Raw genomic sequence first — 20,118 nt, forward strand, 5'->3', positions numbered from 1 at the left:
TGTTTGGAATTGTGGTGTTGTTTGGAATTGTGTGGTTGGTTGGAATGATTGTGGGATTTGTTGATGAAAGGTTGTTTGTGGGGTTGATGTAGAGGAGGTGTAATAACGAGGGTCTGCCAAATACGTTTCTTTCGACAAATATAACAATGGAATATTTCTTAACCATTGCATATATTCATCGGTGTGGCGTAAAGTAGTACTCAACTCACCTGTCATTATTAAGTTTCTTCTACCTTTCCACTCATTGTTCTCGTGAATGTTCACATCTCGATAATTACAATCCTTTACATCATTCTTCGTTACCAGGTGATGATCTCCAAGACACCTCGGGGGTTGAGGGATGTTTTGCGTAAAACCAAATTAAAGCCTAACCCTGTCGGCGTGATGCATTTCCACAATATGAAAACAGATAATATATGTAGTTGCACTCCACGCTTTAGCTTCTCGTTGAGTGCGACGAGGATATTCTTCGTAAGGCCTCCACAAAAACTGTAAGACATAAATAAATATAAGAGTCGTATTCAAGTAAATGAAAGATTTAGTATATGGCTTGGAAAATAACTTACATCTCCTTGGACCATGTGATCCAAAATGAAACGATATCCATCAAGAAAAGCATTTGGAGATGAGTAATACTCCATACCTCGTTGTGCAAATCTTGCATATTTAAAAAGTTCAATTAGGACTATGCGTTAATTTAGTGGAAAAATAAATATATAGAGTAAAGAATTTACCTAGTGGCGTATGGATAGGATGGAGCAATTTCACTCCTTGGAGCAAGTTGTGGAATGCGATAGTAAGTCCACACAGCGAGAATGAGTGAGCAGCCTACAACACTCATGCATCCTACACGACATGCTTTGCACATCTCCCTGTAAAGGTAAGCCAAACACGCAGACCCCCAACTATATTTTCCACATTCATCAAGATCTTTGACAAATTTGAACCAAGAAGAATGCAATACACTATGAGATTTATCAGGAAATAAAACAGCAATCATACTTAAGATATATAATTTTGCATGCAGTATATTTTCCTCCTCGGTTTGTTGAGAATGGTTTTCTAATTCATTCAACTCATCGTGTATCCATGTCAATTTTACCGAACCCTTCACCCTATCACTAAAAGGTTGTATGCCTAAAGCATCGATACAAGCATAATCGGGACCTTCGGTATCACCTACTACAGCTCTCCCATCTACGCGGAGGCCAAACAACATATTTATATCCTCTAATGTGATTGTACATTCACTGGTCGGCAAATGAAACGTGTGTGTCTCAGGCCTCCACCTCTCAAGCATCGCAATTACAAGTTTAGAATCAACACTTCTAAAGTTGATTTTGGAGACGATCCCAAACCCGGCTCTTTGTAAGTAAGGCTTGATAGCCTCACTTGGCTCCCTATCAAACATATGATTATGTAGTCTAAACCTTTTAGACTCATCCTATACAAAAAATATATAATTTGGTTAGTATACAAAAACAATAAACTGTGAAAAATACGTATAAGAATACTAGTAACAAATTTAAAATACGTACGAATGCAGCCACGTTCTCTCTTGTTCCTCGATGATTATCTCCCAAAGTAAGCAAACCAGACATGTTGTGTGATTGTGGTAGTGATAATTGTGTGTTTCAGATGAATATGTAATGTATGAAATTTGGAAGATGTTATGAGTTTGGAGTGATAATGATAGGTTGAATTTATAGTCAAAGCAAATGCATTGTAGAATCCATTGGACAGACAAGTGTAATGCATGCAATATATGGAGCATGCTATTATCCAACATATATTAGACTTTATTGCATGCTTTACTATTTGATTTGATTACACAATGGCTGATGGGACAAATGCATGCATGCATGCAGCGAAAATTGAGCCTAGTTGTCGTCCGTCCCACCCTTGGACGCACTCCAACTATCCTTGTTTGGGTTCGGCCAACCCCTGGGCGGACTCCCTTGTGGTTCGGCCAACCCCTGGTTGGACTGAAACGTGATTCGTCCTTTGCCTGGACGGATTCCCTACGTGTCCATTTTTGGTTGGCACAGTATTAATACCACTTTGACTGATAAATGTAAAGCAACACACATTCAAACACACATTCAAACACATAGAAAATTTATTTGTTCAGAGAACAAATATAGATTCATTTCAATGGCTCAGAGAAACATTATTTGTTCAGTGCATTACAATGGTGTTATCAGTAACGATCTAACCAACGGTTTTTCGTTTAGTAATACCGAAACAAAACGTTTCAAAGTGCATTGTAGAGCCGATTTTATGCATTTGAAGGAACGGATCGAAACAAAATTGCAACTTCCTGTAAGTGAAATTATTTATCGACTTCCGTTGTTTAATGGAGACAGCGGTATCATTTTTTACGTCATGAAACCAATAGAGGACGATGATGGCGTTAAAGTGATGTTCGAATGTCACAATTCGTTTGCACCTCTTGACGATATGGAGCTATATGTTCATATTGTTAGTCCTCCCATTAACCAATCGCAAGAGTCGCATTCGCATCAATACGGTTTGAGCCAACCCACTGACGAAGAGCCAACCCAAAACAACGAACCATTTATACCCGACGAACAGGTGGACGAGTACAGTGAGGATGAAATACAAGAAGTGCAATATGAAGATCTTTTTGGTGATGACAATGACCCTGATATTGTTGAGCCGTCGCAGCCTACACTTGCACGACCGATTAGCATGTACGCCCCACCGGATCACATGCGAAATATCTGTTTAGAAGAGGCACCGTCTGAATCAATTTTTGGTTCCCACATAACAAACTATAGTGATGTTGATTTATATGAGGGAATGGAGTTTGAAGACAAGGAGGAGTGCGTTGCTGCTATGCAACATTGGCATATCACCAATAATCTTGATTATTGGGTATACAAATCTGATACGAACAGATATGTCATCAAATGCAAAAATCCAACTTGCAAATTCAAATGTAGAGCATCAGTTCGCAAGAAGAATTCTAAGTGGATGATAGGTAAGTTGAGTGGACCACATGTCTGCACAACCACTTCAATGTCGCAAGATCATAGACAACTTACATCAGATATTGTCTCTCACTGCATCAGAGATTTGGTTAACACCGACCCCTCAATTAAGGTAAAGCTCATAATTTCTCATATAACAGGAAAGTATGGTTATAATATATCTTACAGGAAAGCGTGGATTGCAAAGGTAAAGGCCATAGAATCCTTGTATGGAAACTGGGAGACATCTTACAATGACCTTCCACGATGGTTATTGGTAATGAAAACATATCTGCCTGGAATGATAATAGACTTGGAAACTTTACCTGCATTTTCAAACGAAGGAAGTCAGTTGGGTGATAAGATGATATTCCATCGTCTATTTTGGGCTTTTCAACCTTGCATCCATGGTTTTGCCTATTGCAAGCCAATTGTTCAAGTCGACGGAACATGGTTGTATGGAAGGTACAAAGGGACATTGTTGATGGCTGTGGCGCAGGATGGGAATGGTAACATTTTTCCAATTGCTTTCGCTATTGTCGAGGGTGAAACCAAGGATGCTTGGAGTTTTTTCCTTCGTAATCTAAGAATCCATGTGACACCCCAACCCAATCTATGCCTAATATCAGACAGACATCCATCGATTAAAAGTGCCTATGATGATCCTGCAAATGGATGGCAAAATCCTCCGTCATCACATGTCTATTGCATAAGGCATATCGCGCAAAATTTTATGCGTGCGATTAGAGACAAAGAACTACGTAAAAAACTCGTCAACATGGGTAATAGTCTGGTTGATCTTTATGAAGTAAATTTTTCAAATTCGCTTTGTCGGTTTCTTGACATGTTTATTATTTGTAACAGGATATGCATTGACGGAGTCAACGTACAATTACTATAGAACCGAAATTCGTCAGACAAATAGAGATGCTATGGAGTGGATTGAAAATATCCCCAGGGAGAAGTGGGCAAGGGCGTTTGATAGAGGGCAACGATGGGGACACATGACGACTAACCTTGCAGAAGCAATGAACTCTATGCTAAAGGCTACCAGAAATCTTCCAATAGCGTCTTTGTTTTCGGCCACATATTTTCGGATGGGAGCATTATTTGGTCAACGCGGACATGAATGGACAAAGAGGTTGACATCAGGCCAAACTTTTACAGACAAGTGTATCAAGGGGATGACTGAAGAAGTCAACAAAGCAAGCAGTCATAATGTTTACCAGTTTGACCGGGAGAGGTTCTATTTTATGGTGGCCGAAAGAATAAACCGCAACGATGGTCGTCCAACTGGTACTTACGGTGTTGATCTGCGAAAGCGAACATGTGATTGTGGAAAATTTCAAGCGTTCCATTTGCCTTGCTCACATGTGATTGCAGCATGTGAAAGTATACGCCAAGACTACACCATTCACATACCCGACATGTTCAAGATACAACATGTTTTTAAAGTCTACCAACAAAGCTTCCAGATCCTCCCACATCAAGACAATTGGCCTCAATATAGAGGGCCTACTCTTTGTCATGACGAAACTATGCGTAGGAAAAAAAGAGGCCGCCCTAACAGTACTCGGATTCGAACCGAAATGGACGACGTGGAAAAGGAAAAGAGAATGTGTGGGATATGCCGTGAAGTAGGCCATATCCGAAGTAAATGTCCAAATGTATCAGGCCCGTCCAATAGGCCTCCTTAATGTTTACTTCAACTAGCTTTATTTAATGTTTACTAAAACTAGCTTTATGAATGTAATATAATGTTTTTTTAATTGAGTTTGCAACCACAATAACTAAAACAACATTTCACATTGAACATAACTAAAACAACATTTCACATTACTAATACAACATTCAATGACATCGAAATAAAGACCGCCACAAATAAAACAACCACACATGAAACACTTAAAACGACATCACAGGAAACAAATAAAACATATTCTAAGAGATTACAACCATCAACACAATATCGTGTGGTCCTAGCATCATCATAAGGACACCAGCGTCATTTTTCACGACTCTCCAAGAACGAGTTACTACTCCATTTGGGTCTTTCTCTGTGACCTGCCTTTCAATTTTCCTTATCTTTTCACCCTCAAGAATGTTTCCGTCTAACCATCCGATCAAGTGCCTCTGTAGATGCTCGAAAGTTTGAGTGTTCCATAGTTTGATCTTCAACGGAGGCTTTGTTGCTGAAAAAATAATGTTGCATCTCTCTTCATAGGTGGAAACGTTGGAAGGGGTTCAGAAGACATCTCCAATAGTAACACTATACCTTCAATTGTAACTGATGTGATTGGAAATGTGGTTGTACAGTCTTATTTATAGGCAAAAAAATAATAATAAAATATATGCTCTCGTCCATCTATTGGCCGAACCCACACATGTTCGTCCATCTATTGGGCGAACCCACAAATGTTCGTCCATCTATTGGCCGAACCAACACATGTTCGTCCAACCCGTGACTTACTCATAATTTTATTATATTTTAATCATTATTTTTAATAAATAAACCATTTTCATGATTAATAAATTTTTAAATTCAATTAAAATAAATATTGGCAAATGTATTTTTTTTAAATATATTTTAATGTTTTTTTGAACCTTTTATTATAAATTAATTTTAATTATATTATAATATTTTTTTATTCATATTTAATGTTATTTATTATATATTTTAATGTTTTTTATAAATATTGGCAAATAAATTTTTTAATTTATATTTTAATTTTTTTATTTAATTTTATTGTTTTTTAATCTTTAATTAAAATAAAAAATCAATTATAGCTTTTAATAATCATTTAAATCAATTAAAACAAAAAAAATAAAAAAAAAGGATCCAGTTAGCGTCCGGCCCACCCCTGGCCGGACCCAAACTACGAAAAAAAATCCTTCATCCGTCCGTCCAAGGGGTGGCCGGACCTGAACTACAAGTGTGGCATATGGGTCATTTATTTTCACTTTGTGGCATTATGGTATTTTTATTTCATTTTTGTGGCAGTACAGTAAAAAAATCCCCAAAATTAACTTGCCTTGTGGCAGCGATTTCAAATTTCTTGACCTTATTTTTTCAGTACAAAACTTTCTACTATTTCTTTTCTTTCGGTTATTAATGAGTTTTTATTTTTTATAAGCAAACATTGTATTGATGTGAGTACAAAGGTACTCTACTCTAATACACCGAGCAAAATACAAGTTTGCGGATTAATTTTAAGCATCAAATAGATCAATAATTCATCTAATTTTAGGAATAGCAAACGGGCAAGTCTGTTCTGTTTAGGTCTGTTCTGCAAAAGTATGTATAAAAACGGGACAAAACAACTTTCTTAAAGGGTGCGGGTCTAATATTGTGTCATGTCTCGCAAAAAAAGGAGTGTGGGACGGGCCCGCGGGCATTGCACCTTTTAAGTATAAGAATTGCCAGTTTTCATGTTAATGCTCGTGTCCGCTAAAGCCCGCATAAAAATGAGCAGAATTAGGCGGGCATATTAGAGGATACGAGTCTAAAACATTGGTCCGTCTCGCAAAAAACTGTAGGCAAAACGAGCATGCCCGACGGGCCAGACCTGTTTTGCCACCACTATCTAATTTTATCACAAGAAATGATTCTTTTACGTCTAGCACCTAACCAATCTTAAGAGAGAGATTTGACTAAGAGAACAATGTGGCTAACCCCTTTATGCCCCCCAATTGAATATGATGTCGTTTCTAATGAGCCAAATTAACCATATTGTTGCGAGACAAAAGAGGAGACAAAAGTTATTCTTGATTTTGTCCTTCAGCTTCCAAACAAAAAGCTTTAAATGATCCAACATACTATCACAATGGGTAACCTTCCAAGGCCAATTCAATCCATAATGTGATTCCACACTTGTACCGACACAATGCAACGAGAGAAAAGATGAACAAGAGTTTCCTCCAAGCCAAGACATAATGGACAGGCCAAGTCGTGAGTACTTGGAATGATACCACATTTAGCGAGTTCGTCATTCGTTTGGAGACAATTGATGATAAACCTCAAAGCGAATAATTAAATTTTTGATGGAAGATTTGCCTTCCGAACATCTTTTAAAGCTGAATACAGTTTTGTGGAGAATGGGGGCCTTTAAATGAAAGTTCCTCCAAACGCCCACTTAATCGAAAACATGTAAGCGTGACGCCACCAAACAAAATAGTCGACCTCGGTAGGAGAGGGCTTGACAAACAACAATAAATTCTATAGCTCCTGCCATTCAAGTATAGCTGGGTTGGATACATCAGTCGAAATCGAATGTGCTGCTATGTTCTAATGCCAAGCTCCTTCGATGGTGTTATTGTTCCAAAGCCCTGAGTTACATATTTTTACTATATCCACCTGGATTCAGTTAAAAACAAAAGAAAATTGCATCTTTAACATGATTGCACCTTAGTCAATTGTTCCTCCAAAAGTCAATATATTGGACCCATTTCCAAGTTTGTAAGAGATTCTATTTCCAAACCAATTGGGTGTTAGAACAAGATTTGTTCTGATCAATATTCTTAGTTTTGATGATAACAAGCATATGAATTTTGTATGAGATAATGTGGTACTCTAATACTATGCAATTTCCATTTCAGGAATTATATAAAGAGTATGCATAAAATCAGCGCAAGAAGCACTGACTCAGAAGGTTCAGCATGCAACATCAGAACATGGTCTGGCAAGACATCAGAACATGGTCAAGCAGAATCAGAACATGGGTCTATGGAAGCATCAGAAGAACTTGAGATCAGAAGCAGAAGCACTGAAGTTCTCATGGTATCACGCTCAGAAGCACTTCAAGGTCAGAAGACAAGAAGATGCTCTGCACCAAGCTGTTTGACTCTGATGACATTCAAACGTTGTTTACACAAACATCAGATCAGAAGCAAGTACTAGACTGGCAGGCTACGCTGACTGATAAAAGGAACGTTAGAAGCTATTAAAGGCAACGTCAGTAGACACAGCGGAAACAAGGCTCGAGGTAGTTGACAAAAGAGTGAAACATTAAATGCAATACTGTACGGAATGCGCAAAGCATTAAATGCTCCCAACGGCCATCTTCTCAAGTGCCTATAAATATGAAGTTCTGATGAGAAGCTAAATACAACACTTGCGCACTATCCAGAATCGCTGTCAAATTCAAAAGCTCTCAAACTTCATCATCAAGCTCACTACATTGTTGTTGTAATATCTTAGTGAGATTTAAGCTTAAACTTAAGAGAAAATCACAGTTGTGATAATAGCTTTATAAGAAGAATTGTAACTCTTAAAAGAATTTATTTACATTAAGTTGTAAGAACTAGAGTGATCAGGTTGTTGATCAGTATACTCTAGCAAGTCTTAGAAGTTGTCTAAGCAGTTTGTTCCTAGAGTGATCAGGTTGTGATCAGGATACTCTAGAAGACTTAGTAGTTGTCTAAGTGGAAAACCATTGCAATCAAGTGGATTAGTGGATTAAATCCTCAGGTGAGGTAAATCACTCCAAGGGGGTGGACTGGAGTAGTTTAGTTAACAACGAACCAGGATAAAAATCATTGTTCAAATTGTTTTTATCTTACAAGTTTTAAAGCTACACTTATTCAAACCTCCCCTTTCTAAGTGTTTTTCTATCCTTCAATTGGCATCAGAGCGTCGATTCTAAGGTGCAAGCACTTAACCGTGTTTAGAAAAGATTCAGGAAGAGAAAAACGCTTGAGTAAAAGATGGCTGGTGAAATTCCAACAAACACACCTACATCTACATCTGGCTCTGCTGAGCAATATAATGGAAATGGTAACAATGGTTATACTAGACCACCAGTATTTGATGGTGAAAACTTTAAATACTGGAAAGATAAATTGGAAAGTTACTTCCTTGGTCTAGATTGTGACTTATGGGATCTTCTGGTGGATGGTTACAAACATCCAGTGAACGCTACTGGTGTAAGGCTTACAAGACAAGAAATGAATGATGATCAAAAGAAGCTTTTCAAAAATCATTATAAATGTAGGACTGTTTTGCTGAATGCTATCTCTCATGCTGAGTATGAGAAGATATCTAACAGGGAAACTGCCCATGATATATATGAGTCATTGAAAATGACCCATGAAGGAAATGCTCAAGTCAAGGAGACCAAAGCTCTTGCTCTAATCCAGAAATATGAAGCCTTCAAGATGGAGGACGATGAAGATATTGAGAAGACGTTCTCAAGATTTCAAACGCTAACTACTGGATTAAGAGTTCTGGACAAAGGTTACACCAAGGCTGATCATGTAAAGAAGATCATCAGAAGCTTACCCAGAAGATGGGGTCCAATGGTGACTGCATTCAAGATTGCAAAGAATCTGAATGAGGTTTCTTTGGAAGAGCTAATCAGTGCCTTGAGAAGCCATGAGATAGAGCTGGATGCAAATGAGCCACAGAAGAAAGGTAAGTCTATTGCATTAAAATCTAATATTAAAAAATGCACTAACGCTTTTCAGGCTGAAGAAGTAGATTCTGAAGAATCAGAATCAGAAGAAGAAGATGAACTGTCCATGATCTCCAGAAGAGTAAACCAACTCTAGGAGAGCAAACAAAGGAAGTTCAAAAGCTTTAGAAGTTCAAAGAAGTTTGAACGAGGAGAATCTTCTGGTGGCAGAAGATCTGACAAGAAGAAGGTCGTCTGCTATGAGTGCAATGAGCCTGGACACTTCAAGAATGAATGTCCAAAACTTCAGAAGGAGAATCCCAAGAATAATTTTCATAAGAAGAAAGGTCTTATGGCAACATGGGATGATTCTGAATCAGAATCAGAATCAGACTCTGAAGGAGAGCAAGCCAACTTTGCACTGATGGCTACAGTGGATGATGGATCAGAATCTACATCAGAATTAGATTCTGAAGAGGTATTTTCTGAACTATCTAGAGAAGAGTTAGTTTCCAGTTTAACTGAACTTCTGGAACTCAAGGCTCATCTTAGTATCAAATACAAAAAGCTGAAAAAGCAATTTGAATTTGAAACTAAGAAGCTGGAAGTGGAAAATTCTGAACTGAAGGAAAAAGTTTTAAAATTATCCAAAGATAGTGGATCTCCTTCTGAAGCAGAAAAATCCATTCCTAGTCTCAATCATATTCTGAAAGAATATGACTCGAGCTTCAGAAAGTTCCTATCTAGAAGTATTGGCAGAAGTCATCTTGCTTCTATGATATATGGTGTTTCTGGAAACAAAAGGTTTGGTTTTGGCTATGAGGGTGATACCTCACATAAATTTGAACATGTTGATGATTTGAAAATCACATACAAGCCATTGTATAATCAGTTCAAATATGGCCACTCACATGATATCAAGCTCACATCACATGCACAGAGTTTTAACACAACACACACCAAGAAGCATGTGACACAACCTAAAAGATATCATGCTGACAAACCCAAAGAATATCATGATGTTCCTCCTGTTACTTATCATGCTAAACCCAAGTTCAATCAGAACTTAAGGAAAACTAACAAGAAAGGACCCAAGAAATTGTGGGTACCTAAGGAGAAGATAATTTTTGTTGCAGATATCCTTAGCATCAAAGAAGGCAAAGCACAAAATGTCATGGTACCTGGACTCTAGGTGCTCGCGACACATGACGGGAAGAAGGTCTATGTTCCAAGACCTGGTGCTTAAGTCTGGTGGAGAAGTCAAGTTTGGAGGAGATCAGAAGGGCAAGATTATTGGCTCTAGAACTATAAGTATTGGTAACTCTCCTTCCATAACTAATGTACTTCTTGTAGAAGGATTAACACATAACTTATTGTCCATAAGTCAATTAAGTGACAATGGTTATGACATAATCTTCAATCAAAAGTCTTGCAAGGCTGTAAGTCAGAAGGATAGCTCAATCCTATTTACAGGAAAGAGAAAAAACAACATTTGTAAGATTGATCTTTCTGATCTTGAGAAGCAGAAGGTGACTTGCCTTATGTCTGTTTCTGAAAAGCAATGGGTCTGGCACAGAAAATTAGGACATGCTAGTTTGAGAAAGATTTCTCAGATTAACAAACTAAATCTGGTCAGAGGTCTCCCAAATCTGAAATATAAATCAGATGCTCTTTGTGAAGCATGTCAGAAGGGCAAGTTCTCCAAACCTGCATTCAAATCTAAGAATGTTGTCTCTTCCTCAAGGCCGTTAGAACTTCTACACATTGATCTGTTTGGACCAGTCAAAACAGCATCTGTCAGAGGGAAGAAATATGGATTAGTCATCGTAGATGATTATAGCCGCTGGACATGGGTAAAGTTCTTAAAACACAAGGATGAGTCTCATTTAGTGTTCTTTGAATTCTGCACTCAGATCCAATCTGAGAAGGAGTGCAAAATCATAAAGGTCAGAAGTGATCATAGTGGCGAATTTGAGAACAGATTCTTTGAGGAGTTCTTCAAAGAAAATGGTATTGCCCATGATTTCTCTTGCCCTAGAACTCCACAGTAAAATGGAGTTGTAGAGCGAAAGAATAGGACTCTGCAAGAAATGGCCAGAACCATAATCAATGAGACCAATATGGCTAAGCACTTCTGGGCAGAAGCAATAAACATTGCATGTTATATTCAGAATAGAATCTCTATAAGACCTATTCTAAATAAGACTCCTTATGAATTGTGGAAGAACAGAAAGCCCAACATTTCATATTTTCATCCGTTTGGATGTGTGTGTTTTATTCTGAATACTAAAGATCATCTTGGTAAGTTTGATTCTAAGGCACAAAAATGTTTTCTTCTTGGATATTCTGAACGCTCTAAAGGCTACAGAGTATACAATACTGAGACATTGGTTGTAGAAGAATCAATCAATATCAGGTTTGATGATATGCTTGGTCTTGAAAAGCCAAAGCAGTTTGAGAATTTTGCAAATTTAGATATTGACATATCAGAAGTTGTAGAACCAAGAAGCAAAGCTCCAGAAGCTGAAAGTCTTAGAAGCAAAGAATCAGAAGATCAAGTTGCTACATCTTTAGAGAATCTCAGAATTTCTGAAGAGCCAACAGTCAGAAGATCTTCTAGACTCACCTCTGCTTACTCAGAAGATGTGATCCTTGGAAAGAAAGATGATCCCATCAGAACAAGAGCATTCCTTAAGAACAATGCAGAATGTCAATTAGGTCTTGTTTCTTTGATCGAGCCAACTTCTGTTGATCAAGCTCTAGAAGATCCATACTGGATAATTTCCATGCAAGAAGAACTAAATTAGTTTACAAGGAGTGATGTATGGGATTTGGTTCCTAGACCTAAAGGATTCAACATCATTGGTACAGAAACAAGCTCAGTGAGAAGGGAGATGTGGTAAGAAACAAAGCCAGACTGGTGGCTCAGGTATATAGTCAGCAAGAAGGGATTGACTATACAGAAACCTTTGCACCAGTGGCCAGGTTAGAATCTATTCGCTTATTGATTTCTTTTGCCACTCAACATAACATCACTCTGTATCAGATGGATGTTAAGAGTGCTTTCTTAAATGGCTATATAGATGAGGAAGTCTATGTCCACCAACCTCCTGGTTTTGAAGACTCTAAGTCTCCAGAACATGTTTTCAAACTTAAGAAATCATTGTATGGGTTGAAGCAAGCTCCCAAAGCTTGGTATGAAAGATTAAGTTCTTTCCTTCTGGACAATGGTTTCACTAGAGGACAAGTGGACACGACTCTTTTCTGTAAAACATCTAAGAAGGATATTTTAATTTGTCAAATTTATGTTGATGATATTATCTTTGGAACATCTAATGCTTCACGTGGAAAGGAGTTTGCTAAGTCTATGCAGGCTGAATTTGAAATGAGTATGATGGGTGAACTTAAGTATTTCCTTGGGATTCAAATCAACCAAACTTCTGATGGAACTTATGTTCATCAAACGAAGTATGTGAAAGAACTTCTGAAGAAGTTTAATCTCTCTGCAAGCAAAGAAGCCAAAACTCCTATGCATCCAACATGTGTTCTAGGTAAGGATGAGGTAAGTAAGAAGGTAGATCAGAAGTTGTACAGAGGTATGATTGGATCTCTTCTATACTTAACTGCTTCTAGACCTGACATTCTATTCAGTGTTTGTTTGTGTGCTAGATTCCAATCAGATCCTAGAGAATCTCACTTAACTGCTATTAAGAGAATTCTGAGGTATCTGAAAGGTACTACTAACGTTGGTTTAGTCTACAGAAGATCTAAAGAATATAACTTAGTAGGATTCTGTGACGCTGACTATGCTGGAGATAGAATTGAAAGGAAGAGTACTTCTGGAAGTTGTCAATTTCTTGGAAGTCATCTGATCTCCTGGTACAGCAAGAAGCAAGCTACCATAGCGCTCTCAACAACAGAAGCAGAATATGTTGTTGCTGCTGGGTGTAGCACACAAATGCTCTGGATGAAGAGTCAGCTAGAAGATTATCAGATATATGAGAGTCACATTCCTATTTTCTGTGATAATACTTCTGCTATATGTTTATCTAAGAATCCTATCTTACATTCCAAAGCTAAACATATTGAGATTAAACATCATTTTATGAGGGACTATGTTCAGAAGGGTGTTCTTTCTTTGAACTTTGTGGATACAGACCATCAATGGGCTGATATCTTTACAAAACCCCTTGCTAAAGATAGGTTTAAGTTCATTCTGAAGAATATCAGTATGGACTTATGCCCAGAATGAGAAGATGAGAAGATCTGTGTATGAATAACTTCTGAAATGTGTTAGGACTAGGCCGCTATAAGAAGTTCTGATAATGATCAATTAGAAGTTCTGATTCTGTTATTACTAACGTTTCATTATCTAAGTTGATTCAGAAGCTCTTTTATAGTAAAACAGCTGTCACCAGTCTTTCCAGAAAATGAACACGTGTTCACTATTTTTGGACAAGCATGCGTGCAGTTGAGGAGACGCCGCCCTAGGTAACTGTGCAAATCATTTCATTTTGTCACTTTATCTCTCCTAACGTCATTTCTCATTAAATGCATATTGATGTCATGTTTTTCTGTAATCATTTCATTTAAACAATTTTCTTTTTATTATTATTTTTTTTCAAACCGTTTAAATAACCCACTTCATCTTCATTTCATCTTTTTCACTCTCTCTCCATCTGTGCATCTCTCTCTCTGCATTCGTTCTTTAAAACCCTAGTTTGTGATCTGAAACCAAGCAACATCATCATGAATCCTTCATCAAGCACATCAAACCCGACAGAAGAAATGTCTTCCTCTCAACTGGTATACAACAAGCACAGATACGCTCCTCTGAAGACTTGCTCCATTCCTCAGTCAGAACTGGAAGTTCTCTGTGAGTCCTCATTGGACTTTGAAAATTTGAAAGCATACGGTTTCAAACCTGATGCTAAGATCATGGCACAGGGATGGTCAAACTATCTTGCTAGATTGGTTGGACCAAGTTATCCAGCCCTTGTGAAAGATTTCTGGGTTCATGCAACCGTCATTATCTCCTTCGTGCTAGGGCATGAAGTTGTGATAACTGAGAAGTTAATCAGGAAGCTGTACAACTTGGACGATGAAGAAGGAGTCGCTGGTCCTCTTCCCGGCAGAGTTGATTGGTTCCAGGTTGAGAAGCTGATTTCGTGTGTTACCGGTGTTGATTCAAGTTAAACTGGTACCTTGAAGCCGTTTTATCAAGTTTGGGCTGAGATTATTTCATGATATGCTGACCAAGATCATGTTTTTCTGATAGGGTCATCTTAGTCATTGAGTCTTAGATTGTTTTCTTTTGTTTTGCTGCATCTGTTTTTCTATGCATCTTCCCTTGCCCTCTTGTACTTCTGAACCTTTTCTCCGTGCTTAATGAAAATTATCCTTTTCTTCAAGTGTTTGTCTTTTTGTTTTTCATCTGAATCTTTTATGTTTTTGATGTTATGACAAAAAGGGGGAGAAAAATGTGATAAATGATCTGATTTATTTTATCAGTTGCTGGGAGAAAGGCTCCACATTTCTAACAGAACTTGCAAAGTTCTATGTCTTTGAGTGTTGTTTTGCAGGAATTGAAGATCCTCTTTAAAGCTCAAAATGAGAAGCAAAGACATGGGGAAAATCAATTCTATAAAGAATCAAGCTCATGGAAATTGAAGCAAGCTGAGTGCTATAAAGCTTCAAGAATCAGAAGCAAGAAGGAAGAATGTTCTGATATTCTGATGATAGAATATGTTTTCGTTCTTATTCCTTATATGTTCTGATGCATGTTTTTAGTTACAAAATATGCTCTGCAACATTATGTTTGTATGCTCTGATACATATTTTATGTTCTGATTCATTCATGCTGACTTTTGTCGTTTAGTTTGTTCTGTAACATTTCAGGATGTAAAGATGCTCTCACGATGCTCTGGTACATTCAACAATGTTCTGATACAATCTAGCATGCAATGACTCAAGAAGAAATTCAAGCTCTGAAGCTGTCCAATGGAAGCAAGAATCAGAAGCTATGAATATTCTGAAGATCTAGGAAATTCAAGTTCTGAAGCTGTCCTATGGAAGCAAGAATCAGAAGATGTGAATGTTCCGAAGATCTAAGCATATGTGAACATCTCAACTGAAATACTCAGGGAAGTCTTTTATTTATAAAATTCTTCTAGAATTTATGTTAGGGGGAGATTATTTATCTCAGGGGGAGATTGTTAATCTCAGGGGGAGACATATTCACACACTATGTTTATATGCTTATGCTATAGCTGTGTAATTGTCTTTAGCCGTCTGATATTCTGATTGCAAATTCATATCATTTATGTATGTTTTTGTCATCATCAAAAAGGGGGAGATTGTTAGAACAAGATTTGTTCTGATCAATATTCTTAGTTTTGATGATAACAAGCATATGAATTTTGTATGAGATAATGTGGTACTCTAATACTATGCAATTTCCATTTCAGGAATTATATAAAGAGTATGCACAAAATCAGCGCAAGAAGCACTGACTCAGAAGGTTCAGCATGCAACATCAGAACATGGTCTAGCAAGACATCAGAAGATGGTCAAGCAGAATCAGAACATGGGTCTATGGAAGCATCAGAAGAACTTGAGATCAGAAGCAGAAGCACTGAAGTTCTCATGGTATCACGCTCAGAAGCAATTCAAGGTCAGAAGACAAGAAGATGCTCTGCACCAAGCTGTTTGAATCTGATGACATTCAAACGTTGTTTACACAAACATCAGATCAGAAGCAAGTACTAGACTGGCAGGCTACGCTGACTGATAAAAGGAACGTTAGAAGCTATTAAAGGCAACGTCAGTAGACACAGCGGAAACAAGGCTCGAGGTAGTTGACAAAAGAGTGAAACATTAAATGCAATGCTGTACAGAATACGCAAAGCATTAAATGCTCCCAACGGTCATCTTCTCAAGTGCCTATAAATATGAAGTTCTGATGAGAAGCTAAATACAACACTTGCGCACTATTCAGAATCGCTGTCAAATTCAAAAGCTGTCAAACTTCATCATCAAGCTCACTACATTGTTGTTGTAATATCTTAGTGAGATTTAAGCTTAAACTTAAGAGAAAATCACAGTTATGATAATAGCTTTATAAGAAGCATTGTAACTCTTAAAAGAATTTATTTACATTAAGTTGTAAGAACTAGAGTGATCAGGTTGTTGATCAGTATACTCTAGCAAGTCTTAGAAGTTGTCTAAGCAGTTTGTTCCTAGAGTGATCAGGTTGTGATCAGGATACTCTAGAAGACTTAGCAGTTGTCTAAGTGGAAAACCATTGTAATCAAGTGGATTAGTGGATTAAATCCTCAGGTGAGGTAAATCACTCCAAGGGGGTGGACTGGAGTAGTTTAGTTAACAACGAACCAGGATAAAAATCATTGTTCAAATTGTTTTTATCTTACAAGTTTTAAAGCTACACTTATTCAAACCCCCCCTTTCTAAGTGTTTTTCTATCCTTCATTGGGATCATCACTCCAAACGCCAACGCATATCCTAAGGTCTCTCCACCATAAGGACCATTTTGACTTAGAAGCTGGCCAAAGACGGGTCTAGAATTAGAGCCTTAGTATCCCATGTTTAAATTCTAAGAGATCAATCCAAATTTGAACCTTTGGTTGATAACATTCTCCAAGCTCACTTCTTTAAAAGAGCTCTATTGAAGGCCTCGCAATTTTTTACTCTCATCCCTCTGTCTTGTTTAGGCTTGCAAATAGTCTTCCAAGATACCCAATTAATCCTCCTTTTGTTTTCTTCCATATTTCACAAGAATGCTCATTGGATCTTAATGATATCATTAAGGACAACTTTTGGTGCTTTGTAAAAGGAGAGGTAAAACAATGGTATGAAGTTAAGAACATAATTTAATGGTATGAAGTTATGAACCTTTGCTTTGCTTGTTAGTGTATGTAACACCCCGTATTTTCCATTTATTAATTTAATTAGAATTTAAATTAATTATCGGGATTAGTCGGTATTTTAATTGGATTAAATTGGAGAATCAGGAAATAAGGTTATTGGGTCAGTGTTGTGGTTAGTAAAGGGGAGGTGCTAAGTGTTAGGCCTTTACTAAAGTTATGTTCTATTTTTTATGGAATAAAGAAATCAGAAAATAGAAGAGCAAAAGAGCAAAAGAGGAGAAAGAGAAGAACGAGGAATACGTGAAAGTGCAGAAGTAAAGGAAGTAGAAGAATCCAAGAAATTGGCTAAGGTAAGGGGGGACTCTTCCGATTACCATCTTTTATCGGTTTATGAATAGTAGGATTGAATTTGTGTATTGTTTGATTCAATTGGGATGTATGTTAGGTTTTGGGATTTTGAAGTTTAGGGCTCAAATTCATAGATTGTATGCAATTGAATGTTTGTGAATGAGTGGTGATGTTAGATAGACTTGTTGCTTGATAATTTGGTATGAAATATCTGAAATTAGCTCTGAAATTGTGTGATAATCGAACTGGTACGATTTGGATTGAGTGGAGGGGCTGAAATGCTGTCAAAAGCGAAGTTGCTGTTGCAGAAGGGGAGTAATCGGTTACGGTAACCGGTTACACTGAGTTTTCAAAGAATTGAAATTTCGAGCTCGTAATCTGTTACGGTAACTGATTACAACATGTTTGAAATAATAGCGAATAAGTTACATCAAGCGTAACTGGTTACGCTATTGCCCGTAACCAGTTACATTAGGAACATTTTGAAAAATAAGTGATTTTCGTGGGTGTAATAGGTTACACCCTTTTTGTAACCGGTTACACTGTAGCTTTTGAAAAAAAATTAATATTTTCTAAAACCCGTAACTTTCAAACCGTGTACCCGTTTTAAGCGCTGTTTTGAGCGCTGTGGAGCTAATGAAATACTTTATATACTTAAATGGTGTGTCGGACAATAGTTCGAATTTATTTTTAAAACCTAGATTTAAAGTTCTTTGTGACGTGCTTTGTACATTGTGTGCATGAATTGGTTAATGTGACAATGTGGAGATGTTCTGACAACATGATTATAATGAGATGTTGTGTTCGGTGTGAATCATGTAATATGTAATTGTTTGGATTATATGGAGGTTTGAGTACATTATACTTGGTGTTTACTCTGTTGATATTGTGTTAGTGCGATGTATGCATGACATGATTGTTGCTCGATGTTGAAATATGAATGCATTATTCGGTGTTGATGATTAGCATGCTATAGGTGGTGCATGCATTCATATTCATTTGGAGCTGTATCTTGGTGGTGTTTTAATCAGCGGTAGCTAATTCCCATTGTGTGGAATTAGTGAGTTGGCAGTAGCCGTATCCTGGTGGTGTTTGGATTGCTGAGATGGGTTAATCTCACGAATTGATACCACATGCATGTAGTTTCATTGCATTAGTATGTATGCATTATTATAACATGAATGGAAGATGTCCAATGTTATGATGTGATGTGATTGATTTTATTGGTGTGATTGATGAATGTTGCTATAAATCTAAATATATTGCAATTGGGTGGATAATATGCTCATGATGTTTTATTGTTTATGAACTCATAATATTTGTTACTTGTTGATCAGTGTATTTTGATGCACGTTCTTCCATGTTTGTACTCAAGCATTTCTTCGGTTTGTTTTATTTATTTTTATGTTTTAATATGTTTTTATATTTTATTTTATTTTTGCACTTATTTGTTTTTCGTATTAATTTTTCAGCATTAGCAGTCTGCACGGAGTTCCAGGAGTCCGATTGAGGCGTTCTAATAATCGCCGGAAAGCTAAGAGAGAGAGCTACGACTTTCATGTTGGAGTCGAAGTCAGAATCGAACTGTAGCAGGGTCAGAAAATTTGTTGAAGTTGCAGCACTAGTTTTATTTAAGTTTCGAGTCATTAGTTTTGGGCCTGGGTCGTATGTTTGACCCAGTGGGATTGTAAAAGCGGGTCGTATTATTTTCCCATAGAGTAGCCGCCGAAACACTATTCACTTGGTACTATTCACGATTTTTATTTTTCTTACGCTTGAAAGAACCGTAATGGAGAACTAATTCCTCGGAGTTGATCTACTGTATTCAGGTTCCAGTCTTTGAGATTATTATAATGTTCAATTGAATTTTGATTTCCTTTCAAGTTCTTCCTATAAATCGTTTGCTTAATTCGTATACAATCGTTTGCTTAATTCGATTGTTATTATAGGATAGAGATTGTTAAATTCGATCTATTGTGTTCCTTAATTTATAATCGCTTTTTAACTTTGCTTAATTGTTAATTCGCGTAATCTCTAACCGAATGCTTAATTCGGCAAATAGGAATATAATCGAAACAATATCTTTCGCGCTTGTTTGATTGGTGTTGTAATCGAATGGGATTGAAAATCCGTTAGGGAATTGAACATATAGTAATCGATGATGAGTAGGAACCCGAATCAGTAGAGCAGCTTATTTTATAATCACTTTTGTTAATCACTTAATTGCAATTTATTTATTAAATCGATCCTGAACCAAAACCCCCATTAATCGTTTCAGTAATTAGTTAATAAGAATAAGAATCCTTGCGATACGACTCGAGCCATTGTCGCTATATTACGTTTTCAAAATACTCGTTTTTGATCTGCGCGCGACAGCGGATCACTTGTGAATGAGACTCACTCTTACTGTTGACATTTTTAGATTGAGGAGTAGCGGATTTTGTGCGTTGTGAGGATAGCTCGTAGAGTAATCCGTTTAATGTCAGTTGTGTCGGGTGTCAT

The 20,118-nt window shown here is 37.2% G+C and overlaps 2 protein-coding genes across 2 annotated transcripts; one reads left to right on the top strand and one right to left on the bottom strand.

Annotated features, from left to right (window-relative positions):
- Window positions 1-360: 360 nt before the first annotated feature.
- LOC131646861 (protein MAIN-LIKE 2-like) lies at window positions 361-1,601 on the bottom strand. The gene is made up of 4 exons (XM_058916811.1): window positions 1,539-1,601; window positions 735-1,444; window positions 567-657; window positions 361-489 (listed from the first exon to the last, which is right to left on the bottom strand). The coding sequence occupies exons 1-4, from the start codon at window positions 1,599-1,601 to the stop codon at window positions 361-363; spliced, it is 993 nt and encodes a 330-aa protein (XP_058772794.1).
- A 553-nt stretch (window positions 1,602-2,154) lies between these two features.
- On the top strand, window positions 2,155-4,690 carry LOC131646872 (uncharacterized). The gene is made up of 2 exons (XM_058916820.1): window positions 2,155-3,775; window positions 3,858-4,690. The coding sequence occupies exons 1-2, from the start codon at window positions 2,155-2,157 to the stop codon at window positions 4,688-4,690; spliced, it is 2,454 nt and encodes an 817-aa protein (XP_058772803.1).
- Window positions 4,691-20,118: the final 15,428 nt, after the last annotated feature.

Source organism: Vicia villosa, linkage group LG1 (assembly GCF_029867415.1).
Source record: "Vicia villosa cultivar HV-30 ecotype Madison, WI linkage group LG1, Vvil1.0, whole genome shotgun sequence".
In the NCBI taxonomy this organism is placed as follows: Eukaryota; Viridiplantae; Streptophyta; class Magnoliopsida; order Fabales; family Fabaceae; genus Vicia; species Vicia villosa.

Excerpts from the sequence above, each read along its gene's own strand:
- LOC131646861 (XM_058916811.1), bottom strand. The coding sequence starts at position 1,601 with ATGTCTGGTTTGCTTACTTTGGGAGATAATCATCGAGGAACAAGAGAG. Across the intron at positions 1,445-1,538 it reads GAGAGAACGTGGCTGCATTC|GATGAGTCTAAAAGGTTTAG; the intron begins GTACGTATTTTA and ends TTTTTTGTATAG. Across the intron at positions 658-734 it reads TCCTATCCATACGCCACTAG|ATTTGCACAACGAGGTATGG; the intron begins GTAAATTCTTTA and ends TAAATATGCAAG.
- LOC131646872 (XM_058916820.1), top strand. The coding sequence starts at position 2,155 with ATGGCTCAGAGAAACATTATTTGTTCAGTGCATTACAATGGTGTTATC. Across the intron at positions 3,776-3,857 it reads TAAAAAACTCGTCAACATGG|GATATGCATTGACGGAGTCA; the intron begins GTAATAGTCTGG and ends TATTTGTAACAG.